This window comes from Enoplosus armatus, chromosome 23 (genome assembly GCF_043641665.1).
Source record: "Enoplosus armatus isolate fEnoArm2 chromosome 23, fEnoArm2.hap1, whole genome shotgun sequence".
In the NCBI taxonomy this organism is placed as follows: Eukaryota; Metazoa; Chordata; class Actinopteri; order Centrarchiformes; family Enoplosidae; genus Enoplosus; species Enoplosus armatus.
The window spans coordinates 6441118-6453148 of NC_092202.1; the positions used below are offsets into that span (position 1 = coordinate 6441118).

The window sequence follows — 12031 nt, forward strand, 5'->3', positions numbered from 1 at the left end:
CCATGCTGTCTTCTCCACTCAATCTGCTGTTTCCCTTCTCCCAGGCCCTGACCCTGCTATACTCAGCACATACACTCTCCTTCCTTCTCTCTCTCTCTCTCCTTTATTCTCTTTCTATCTATCTCTCCCTCTCTTCATCATCCCTGTCTTCGTCCTCTCCCGCATGCCCTCCTCCTCCCTTCCTGCTCTGACCCCTATCTGCTGTCCAGCCAACTGCAATGTCTGTCAAAGACACAGCGTGGACACACATACACAAAAAATGCATGCAGACATCCCCCCCCCCTGTTTTGTCCTCTTCCTTCTCAGTCTTTTTTTTTTCCATCTCTCCCTCCACCCCTTCCTGCCAATGTCTCAGCTGTTTGGGTTGAATCTGCCGGACGGAAAGAAAAGAGGGCAAAAGGTCACGGAGCTTCAGTCTGTGTAGCGGTGGTTCATAACGGAATATATATAGAGAGAGGACGGAGAGGAAGAAGTGCGGGGGACGGCACAGCTCAAAAGTGAAAGCGCTGGTGACGTAGATGATTGCGGACTGGCAAGTGGACTTTGCTGACATTGCTACAGTGAAAACACAGTGTACAGTACTATGACACAAACAAACACACTAAACTGTAATTGCCCAGAAATGCCCACGCAACAGACATTAGCGCGCATATGCCCAGAAGCGATGACAGTCTAACCCTCCGTTTTTTTTCCCCCTACCACTGCAACGTCTTAGCGAGGGCTAAAGACACCGCGTCAAATTGCTACTGTACCCCAGCAGTGGAGGTTCTTTGAAATATCCCACAGTGTAAGCTAGTCAGCTGATAGGGTGGCTGACTAAAGCCAGCTAAGAAAAGCCACAGCTCAACCAGTGCAGCCACTGGCCCACTTTTAGCCTGCTTTCTTGCACAAATGAATAAAGTCTCCACTATAGACACAGCATGAGGCACAAAAATCTCGGAGCAGTGCTCTAGAGTGGCGTCTCACTGGGTAATCATCACACGACTTTTGTCCGTATGGAATTACATCTCAGGGAAAGGCTGCTGCTCTTCCGTTTTGCCCATCGCCCCTCTAACTCATCTGCCAATCACTCCCTGATCCACCTCTCCTTCTCTTCTGGAAGTCTCTCTATTGAGCAAATGTAAAAGAGGGCTAATGGCTTGCGTTGTGGGCCATTATGAGTAGACCAGCCCCCCCGCTTGGCTGAAAGCTCTCCTCTCTCCCAGCGACGGAAGATAGCTGCCTGTGGCACCCAGACCGTGCCACTGTTTTCTGGCTCTGGATCCCCAAATAACAAGGCCTGAGCCCCGGGGAACGTAACCTGGGATGGAGGGCCTCCTTGTTCGGCTCTCAGTGTTGCAGCAAGGCTTTTTAACACGGCAGAGTGACCCACTTGTATTGTGTTATGTTGTGGTTGATAGTGTGGGCTCGCGGGATGTTTGTGAATATGTAACAAAAGCCTGCTACAGTGCTGCATGTGCTCTAAGGGCTTTTTTTTGAAGACATTTTCTACGTCCTGATTTCTGAATTGGGTCTTGAAAAGGCCTATGGATATGTTTGGAAGCAATGTTGCGTGTCTTCTCCATAGAGTACAATTACAATTGATTATTTTTCAGCCATATTGTAATGCGTTTGCTTTTATTCTGCCGACTTAAATTCATAGCAAAGTTTGAATCAAATAACCCAGCAAGGGTTTACAAGATAATGGAAAGAGTGGTGTTTCTTTCTATTCTTGCTAGACTATATACAATAACAATAATTATAATAATAATAATAATAATCTGATAGATGTTAAGTGGACATTAAAATGTATTTAGGATTACCTACCTCTAAACCATCAGGTAAAAAGTCCCGGCTGAATCCGACTCTAGCGTCCTTATTTGTCCAGAGCTACGGGACAGATGGATTTAAGTGGTTTTAAAGTACTCATATTGATGGCCCAACCTCCGGGGAGGGGATGACAGTTTTGAAGAAGGGAAGAGAAAAAAAAACAAGAGCGTTTCTGCTTTGATATAGCAGCTCAATTCATTAGCTCAGCGGGAAATGTCTTCATTTTTAGCAAGCCTGCAGAGTCAATGGACCATGGCTAGGAAATAATCAGCCTCCTTTCAGCGCACACAACACACAGAGCGCCGGCTAACTACCTCAGCAGCAGCTCACCGTGCAGGGCAGGTTGGCTGCTCACCCACGAGAGCCGGAGGAAGCGAGAGGGCCTCCCCGCTGACTTTTTTTCACTAGTTTGTCTCAAATGTGACTGGGCCGAGGAGGCAATTGGATGAGCATCCAGGAGGAGGGCGGCGGATGCCCTCGCGAGAGCCGCTGTGCATTGTGGGCAGCCTGACGGCTCAATAGGTGTAAATGAGCGAGACAATCAGTACCTGGTATCCGCTTGTCTCTTTGATGGCTGTGTTTGTCGAGCCGAGACAGATGGAAAGGAGGGAGAGGCGTCTCTTCTCCCATGCCATGACCCACAGCCACTGTTATCATTTCCACCGCATAAGCTGGCATGTTAACTGTTTGTGATTGCCATCGCATCTCTCTATTTTGCTTTATTTCCTAGCATTTCTTCTCATTTATTTAGCTATTTACATTTCATTAAAACAGAACTGCTCAGTTGTTTGGGCTCACTAATGACAAAAAACAGTTATTTGATTTTTCTATCAAGTGGCAGTTGCTCCCTGAGGCATTGGCTATATATATTGACTGGCAATCATTACCTTGCAAAAGGTAATTTGTGACATGGAAATGGATTTTAATAGGTATTTAGTAAAAAAAAAGGATTTCTGGCAGCACAGGAATGGCACTCTTGAAGTAATATCGAATGTTCTGCTGAAAGGCATTCATAGTGAAACAAGGGATTCGTGTGTTGATTAAAAACTCTAATCAGTAGGACTACAGTGGACTCTCATTCTGTTTTTTCTGTCTCCTCTTTCTTTGCTGTCCTCGTCCCGGCTGCATTGTGTCCTCAGTCATGTGTCTGCTCTGCATAACTCTGTTTTGGTGTCTTTTAGTTACAGTTTCAATGCTACTCAACGGTTGTCATACAGTATATAAATATAAATATATATTATTGCATAAGTGCAAAACATAAAGAGTGATTTCTGTTCTATTTTTTTCTTTTACAGGAGAAAAAGAGCATTAAAAGTAAGCGATGGTCCAAACTCTTTTGTTTTTTCTTTTTTACTATGGGCAAAGGCATGCTTGGCTTGGTTTGCACTCACCCTCGCTTTTGCTTGATTTTGGTTTTCCATACTTCGCATCAGGTCATGGGTAAATTGCATCTAACATAGCATCTCTATAACATCGGCACTCTAATTAACTCGGGCACTGTGCAACGTCCAAGCATTCGGTCAGGGCTTTGGAGTAGACTCCTTCCTTCACTCCTTACAGTTCTTGTCTTATACTGAGCCAGCTACTCGGCTTTGGTTTGCTGTATTTTGGGATAATTATCTTTCACATATTGCACTGGAATAAACTCTTGCACTGTCTGACAGTAGCCATTGACAGTGGGGTATCTGTCAAACCTGTTGTCCTTGTGTAGCATTGTAAGCACATAATTTGCTTTCCACAATAATACAGTACATTAATCTGAGGCCAGCTCCCAGCTAGGTAATTGGTTAAGATCCCTATTAGTGGATTTAAGAGGATATCAGGGCGCTTTAGCCACACAAAGCTATTAAGCTACTTAGATCAGAATGTGATTGCCATCTGTCAATCACCAGATAAGAAAATAGGGTGTTGTTGGTGCTCCCATCTCACAAACATACTCACCCACACACATTACAGACACACACACACACACACACACACACTGAAGCAGGCCTAATTGTGCATCTTAAATTTTAGATCAGGGCAAACTGAAAAACACAAACTGACCTCCTCCTTACTCTCTCCATCGCTGCCCCCTCCCGTCCGTTCTCTCAGCACAAACACGTTTTGAAGCATGACGTTATTTCAACTCTGATTCACGCCACTGTTTTTTAGTTTGAGGCTGTTGTCGTAGCCAGTGGAGTCTTCTTTTCATTGTTGTTTTCTGTTACCGTTTCTGTCATGTGGTATGGGTTCTGCATGAAAACATGCAATTTTATCCGTACAAGCTTAATACTGTTCACTGGTGATAAAATTCAGAACCTACATTAGATGTGACAACAGGTGCCTGGTAACCATCGTGACCAGTTTTGATTGTTTTTCACCTTCTCCATTAACATTCAGATGCGTTGATGACCTCATTAGGGAGAAAACACAAATTCACGCATCTAATGAGGGAAATCATAACAGCCAAATCATGTGACACATACCACACCAAACACACAGTGCTAGGAAATGTATTTAGTCAAAAGTGTTAGTTTATCATTAAATATCCCACTTAAGTGAAACAAACAGTATCACTGACTTTTGTTCTTCTCCTTCTGCTTCCTCTAGACGCCCGGCCCTTGCCTGACGTAGCCATGACTGGCAAGTGCACCCGGGAATGCGACGAGTACGGCCACTCGGACTCCTGCTGGATGCCTGTGCGCACGTCGCCTGAGCGACGGCCATCCAAGTCAACCACCACCCCCCAACAACCAAAGCTTTCCACTTTCATGAGCGGCAACGGCAGCGGCAGCAGCAGCGCAGAGCAGCCCGGCAGCCAAGAGACCCTCGCCATGGCCGCCATGGCCAATGGAGACCCCACCGCGGCTCACATGATGGGCGACCGCAATCGCAACCTGCTCAACAAGAAGATGGCTTCCTCCTCCTCCTCCTATGAGGCCTTTGGCTCGCCTTCCTACGGCTCGCCAGGAAGTGGGGAGGAGGCGCTGGGCCACCCCACGGAGGAGATCCCTCTGGCACCAACTGGGGAGTACAAGCCCACGTCCTGTGGTACTCTGACACGACGGGAGGTGTACCTGTGAGCAGGGAGGGTTAGACACACCTGCTGTGCCACAACATATGGCATTAAAATACAAAACTAAGCATAGTTGCTTACCCACCACCGTTACAGCTCTAGAAGTTCTTTAGCCACCCTTGTTCCACGCAAGGTAGGACTAAATTTTCCCCAAAGACTTATACGACAGCTCCTTAATGAAAAATCTAAGTGGATATATAAACATAGTACCATTTTTAAAGTGCTAATTCCGGCCATGACCTGGAAGAAAGGAGGAGGAGGAAGAACTGTTGAGGGAATTATTGGGACTTGGGATGAGGCTGTTCTACTGGCGAGTCGGGCTCTTGGGACATGATCTGCTGCCTGACAGTCAATCTGTACAATAATCAACTCATTTTACATATACAGTACATGCATGCATTACCCCCTGTCCCCCATGAAGGCCCCATTCCCTGAAGATGACACTGTACAAAAAGAGACCAATTCTTTTTCGGTTTATGTTTTTTCTAGAAACAAAGCTGTACATGTGGACTATTTTGACTTCGCAGTGTGTCTGGTTATGCCTTTTTTTTTTTTTTTTCTCCGAACAGTGCAACTCCGTGGCCATGGCGTTCAGTGGCTGCAACAATATATTTGGACATAATGGTCTCTATCCTACTGAGCTGTCATCTTGACTGTTTGTGATAAAAGTTGCTCAATAGCAGACCAAAACTTGACTGTATTCGAATCTATTAAGGACAGGAAAGACTAAGCTTTAAATACTCAGCCCAGACAACAACACTGGTCTCAGTCCTGGAGATTCTTGGACAGAAATCGGAGGCAATGGAATTTGCTGCAACAACACCTTTGCTTCAGACTACAACCCCACTGGTACACAATGATGAACATATGATGACTGACTAACTTACCAGTTCGTATGCTCTTCACAGGTGGAAAAAGTCACTCATTGTACATAAACATTGGACCACAGCAACAACGCTTACTGCTCTCATTCCCTTTTGTCTTGCTACCTTTCCTCAGTCTCTCGTTCTTTGTCTTTGACTGGTGAGACCAAACCCTCTGACGAGATGCAAAATCTTAGAGCCATGACCTATCACCGCATCGGCTGGAGAAGCATGCGCGTACATGTCTGTGCATATTCGGATCACCTCAGTGGGATGCTACTGTTTCTATCAAGTTGTAATACTTGCCCTGTTTTCGTCAATCAGACACACACACATACACAGAAGCAGAAAAGCAGATTCATTTAACTGATGCCAGTGGCGCTGCTGTACTGACTGAAAATCCTGGGTAAGCACAGTGTGTGGCATGCTGAGATTAGATTTATGGAGGTGCAATTGAAATTGTATGTGTGTATGGGCCAGATATGCAGTATATAGTGTGTGTGTTTTGGCTATATTTAGTGTATACTGTAGATGTACACCGATAATAGGCTTAGGAGGGCGTAAACATGGCCAAGCTTGTCCTAAAACAGCTGCAAGGACAGCTTTTTACTGTTATTCCTTTTTGTGTGTGTGATAGACTGAGCAATAAATATCATAATGTACACGTGACCAACAAGCATCAACTTCTTTTTCACTTCTTCTCAAGCCTTCAAGGTGACATTAAGCCACACTATGGCTGTCCCAGAGTCCTTTTTTTTTCTTTTCAGCACTAGTAGATGTTGCTTTCCATAGTACATGGCGATGGCATCTTTGAGCACGAATGTAAGAATCAGCTCAATGGAGATCAATCAAAAAGCAACGTCTGTAAGACGCACAGATACCAGGAAGTTTTTGGATTACACGCAGAGAAAAATGGTGTCAAAGTGAAACCAAAGCTTTGCAAGCAGGATGAAGCATTCCCCCTCCATTACACACAAAAATAGCTTTTTGGGAGAACTTTGCTTTAAGTACACATTACATGAAGGATTTTTTAATGAAGGATTGAGACTGAACGATAAGAATGTGATGTCTCAATAAAACATCCATTAATTACCATCCTCAGAGCTGGCGCTTAATGACCACTTACACACAGACACATGACAATGTTGAGATGTTGTGCCTCCCTGTCTACAGTGATGTTTCTTTTTCGCAGCTACAGAGGTGCAAAATCTCATGACTGTAATAAAGCAAAAGAATATCAGATGCAATGGAACTTTTTTGTATGTTAGCAAAACCCCTTTGGTTTGACCGGAGCTGCTTTTTCTGCATTCCGGCAATCTATAGTCTGTAAGTACTACTCGTTGTTCGAAAGAAAGTGCTCCTATACTTATCAACTGTATACATAAATATTTACTTTTTACTGCACGTTTAATGGGAACTTACTTCACTTACTGAGAAGGAAGAAGAAAAAAACTGTAAAACAAAATGTACAAAAAAAATGTTTTCCCTGTAAACATGGAAATCCACCTTGTTGCTTGCTTTTGTTATACCTAAAGAAACATGTAGTACAACTTAGTACATGATTTAAGACCATACCGTTGATTATTTTTTTCCATTTTTCATACTTAATCAAATGTCGTCATTGTCTCTTCTATCACCACAAAAATCCATATCTTTCATGTTTCATTTATATCAACTTTATACCATGAGATTTGCAATTTTTTATCTTCATCTTGTATTTTACTTTGTAATCCCATACGTCGATTTGTTACACGATAACAGTCAAAACCGTGGAAATGATCATGACAATGTACTACGTGTTTTACTTTTTTTCTTTATCTGGTGCCACTTTGTATATTTAGAGTGCTTCTGAAAAAAGTAAGAAAAAAAACAACCATAAAAAATACTAGAGTGAATGCAAATATGCAATTGTGCCTTTTTATACCAATTGGTATGATTAAATGTTGGTTTGGAATGGTGCATAAATAATTAAGTTGACATGCTTACAAAAGTCGATGGGATGGCATTTAAGAATGGACTGAAATACATTTGCATATCTTAGATGAAATCCCATGATGTCAAAGGCTTCTTGGAGGACAACCAGTCAAATGTCAGTGAGCCTGTAAGTCTAATATTCAAATGGCTATTGTTCACTGGGTTCAATTATCTTGTTGAAATATCCATTCCTAGCATAGTGCATTACCGAATGAATACAGGTACATTCAAAAGTTGCTTGTTGGTAGTAGTAATAATGATATAATGGATTTTTTTGTCGTGTTCCACTCATGTACATGTATGACATCTGAGGTTAAGTAACCTTCTTTGTGCATGAAACAAGCTCTAGGACTGATATAGAATCATAGAGAGATAGAGGGAGGGGAAAAAAGAAAAAAAAAAAAAAGCTTGGAGACATTTGACTGCTGAGAGTTGATTGAGCCTAGAGATAAAAATGCTAATGTGACGGTTTACTAGGAGGACTGGAAGTGGAGGGGGAGAAAAAAAAGCTGCAAGGGAGTGGAGCTGACAGAACACACACCTCAGGATGTGCCGAGCAACACAACACTCGTATGCAGATTTTCAGTATATGCATATCAGTAGGTGATGAAACCCTGTCCTACAAATAAGCGCCATGTGATGTTTGCTATGATATTGCAAGGTGAGGCTTTGAATTTCTAGATCAGATGAAGTGGAAACAAAAGACTCTGCAGTGTGAGCCTCAGACAAAAAGAGAAGACATGAAAGAAAAAATGCTAGACATTGGCAACTACACTGAATACAGTGTACACTAGTTCGTTTTCTGACTTTATTTTTCAGATTTTTGCTGGGGCAACTGCTGCAGAAATCTGGACGATAGCAGGTGGCATTATGATGGAATCTTTTTCGTAACATTTGACAGAAAACATGAAGTACCTGCCATCAACATGTTTGTATCTTGCTGCCCGAGGTGTGTGTTCAGCCTGTGCTCTCCTTTATTCATATAGCCTTCACAGTGTGTAACGAGATTTGTAATATTAACCATTACTATTTGTCCTGCGACTTGGATGTTGATATAGAAATTGAGGAACAAATTTATCATCGTTTTAATATGAGTCACTATGCACGCAGCTTAGCTGAACATGGCAAAGTGTATTGAACGCAAGTCCACTTCTATTTATGAGATATTTTACATAATTTAATTTGCTTTTGTACAGGTTTGTGTAAATAAATTGCTTGTCATTTTTGTCTCTGCAGAAATTAAAATATAACATGGTAAAACAAATTCTGTCTTTCCAGTCTATTTGGTTTCATGGTTTTTATGCTTGTTTTTGGAATAAAAAAATATGAATTCAAGAGGCTTTAATTGCTCAAAGAGCAACACCATAATACAATAATGTCCTTATTAAAACAGTAATGTAAACAGCTCTAATTACTTGCTTTTTAAAGTCCCTGGCGGTAATTACCACTCATCTGACTGAACTCAAAAATTAGCTGCTTGTTATATTGTTGTTGTACATATGTAAACACTGTATTCCAACCACTTACATGCAGCATTAATCTCAGTATGTTTACCAAACCGTGTAATAATGTAGTTTCACTTCAAAATGAAATATCCAATAATAAGTACACTAACCATATTCAAGTATATGAATCTATTTTCTCCTTTAACTATTATTGAAAGTTGTATTAATTAAGTTTTAGGCCACTCGGGGGCTGCAAGGCAAGTTAAAAATCAGACAAATTATAGCTTTATTAGCTAGTAATGGCTAACACGTTAGCAAACAGTTGCCTTTTCACAGATAGCAGACACGGAGCAACATTCATTTTGAGTCATATTTCTGCCCACTTGATGAATGTAAGTCAGATATTAATTCCCTCTTTATCTCTGTTTTGGTCTCAACCAACTCCTGTGAACAATATTAGACATTTTAGCTTTTAAATGTTTCACTATGTTCACAAGCTAGCCGCTAACTTTGTCTGCCATTTTTCGCTAGGCAGGTAGCGTACAGTGGGTTTATCAGAGCTTTTTTTTTCGCTAGCTGCCAATGCTTAAAAGCTCGGTAGGTGATAACTTTTTGTTGGTTTGTCACTATGAGCAACACTTTCACATAACACAACAAATATTCATTAGTGCAGCTTTAAGGTACAAATCAATGTAAACAAAAATAACTTTAGAAGGTACAAACTGGCGATCATACCCTTCAGAGAAAATGAAATGATGGGTTTTGTGTCTATGCATGACATTTATGTGAGACAACCATGTCCAAAACATGTCACTCTGGCCTTTTCCCCTACCAGGTCAGTTGTATGTGTATGTATGTATATTGTGTGTTGACGTGTAGATATTCATATGTTTTTGAGTGTGTTTCCTATGTTGCCTGTATGTCTTGGTGATGTATGAGGCGATTACAGACTATGTGATTAGAGATCCATTCCACTCCTGCGCTCTGATTAACAGCACAACGCAGCCTCACCAACACCCTAAAAACCACGAATGGAGAAAACGACAATGCACTGTAAAATTACATCTCCAAAGTTCAAGAATTTGGAGAAAGCTTTCCTTTCAACAGTCGCAGGAATAGTAGAGGACGTGCGATAAGAACACAACACGCAGAAGTGTTGTATCATATCATTCTCCGAATTATTAACGGCAGAAAAACATTGTCTTTCCACAAGGCTCGGAAGTTTTCCTTCTGCATGATTTCAATTGGAAATTCAGAAATGTGACCATTTGTTTGTTCTGCATGTTTGTCTTCAAAAGATGCCACTTCTAAGAAATACTAGTTTGAATCATGTTGATATCGTTTTCTTGTCCTCTCTGGACGCAATTGCCTGGCATGGAATAATCAGCGGTTGCTATTAATTTTTCTGTTGAGAGAGAGGGAAATTAAGACAAATTAGAATTAATTTGAATGTAATTTTGTAAGTTTAGGCGCTGCATACCAATGAATCATTATGAATTTTTTACTTTATTTTTTTTACTGTTTGTTACTGAATACTATGAATAACATAAATAAGAAAACGAGCCATTATGCACAAATCACTGGATAGTGGGAGGTGTGAGCAACCATCCATAATACAGTTCCTAAAATGGTATCCTAAAATCCTAAAAATATTAATTTGTTGGTGCTAATTGTGGAACAGTTCTTATCAGGTCAGGTTATCATCAGGTGGTTGTGATTGTTTTTCTGATTGTATCACTACAAAGTGCTGCACAACAGGTTCACAAGCACCTGATACTTTTTCTTTGGCAGCAACAAACGCCCTCTGGCAGCCATCACCCGCAATCATAGCTGACATTGCCCTGTTATCAACCGTCTCTATGCAAAGTAGCAAACAGGCTCCCACACTTAAAAAAAAAAGGTCCGGCCAAGCGCTGACCTCCCACACAGGTTTCACTGTGAGAATACGAGCCCTAGGTGAAGCCTTGATAATAATCGGGCATTCACTTGAATCAAAGGTCCATTCTGCAGTGGTGTCGTGTTCAACCAGCCTACGAGAGAAGATAGTGTGGGACAGACAGGCAGATAAAACTGCAGGAGCAGAGGGGGGTGGGGCAGCCTCAGTATGCTATAGGGCAAGAGAGCGATGTAGAGAATATCAAAAGTACTATCCCCCAAGCTCGAATATGTAAAGCCAATTAATGAAATCATTGATCACTTCTCCAACATCAAACATGAGATATGCCATTTTAATATAAATTCTATTCCCATTTATGCTCACTGGTGCAAAATAATGACTCAAAATCACATCAGCGAGGGGAATTCGACCATAAACCTTAGAGGAAGCTATTTGATATCCACAATTTATGACTTTTTTTATTGTCTTTGGATTTTATTTTTCTAGCGCAACCGCAGGAAATGGCATCCGAGGAATAGCAGTTAGGGCTTTGTTAAATTGATTTCTATTTCATATTTATTTTACGAACGCGCTGAGGGATTGAGGGCTAACTTTTTTATGTGTTGTGGATGGAACAAATAAACAAGTTCATAAGGAAACTCCTGCAATAACTTAGATTTAATTGTGATCACATAAATTCTATCAGCGTTTATTTTGCCGGCCATCACACCCCTGAGGATGATGTCATTACAGTTAATTTTATTGCTTTCACAGCGGAGATGGACACACACAGAGAAAGTGCAGTCATTGCCTCACCCCATGATCACACTTAATCTGCTAAAGTCAATGTTTTCTGATGGAAATCTTTTCATTCGAGTGAATTTGTTGCAGTTGCTTTGTATCGTTTATGGTGGACTTGTTATTCCCTAAACAATTCACTACAAAAGAAGCAGTGAAGTTGAGAAAAAGGTTTCCAGGCTGGATGGCAAACTGTAAAAGGGATAAA

The 12031-nt window shown here is 41.4% G+C and overlaps 1 protein-coding gene across 1 annotated transcript in view; it reads left to right on the plus strand.

The window, feature by feature from the left end:
* Positions 1-4874, plus strand: part of pcdh7b (protocadherin 7b) — a 101313-nt gene extending 96439 nt beyond the window's left edge. Inside the window, exon 3 of the mRNA XM_070930215.1 lies at positions 4402-4874. Within this exon, the coding sequence (XP_070786316.1) occupies positions 4402-4874 (473 nt within the window). The remainder of the gene's footprint in view (positions 1-4401) is intronic.
* The last annotated feature ends 7157 nt before the right edge of the window (positions 4875-12031 follow it).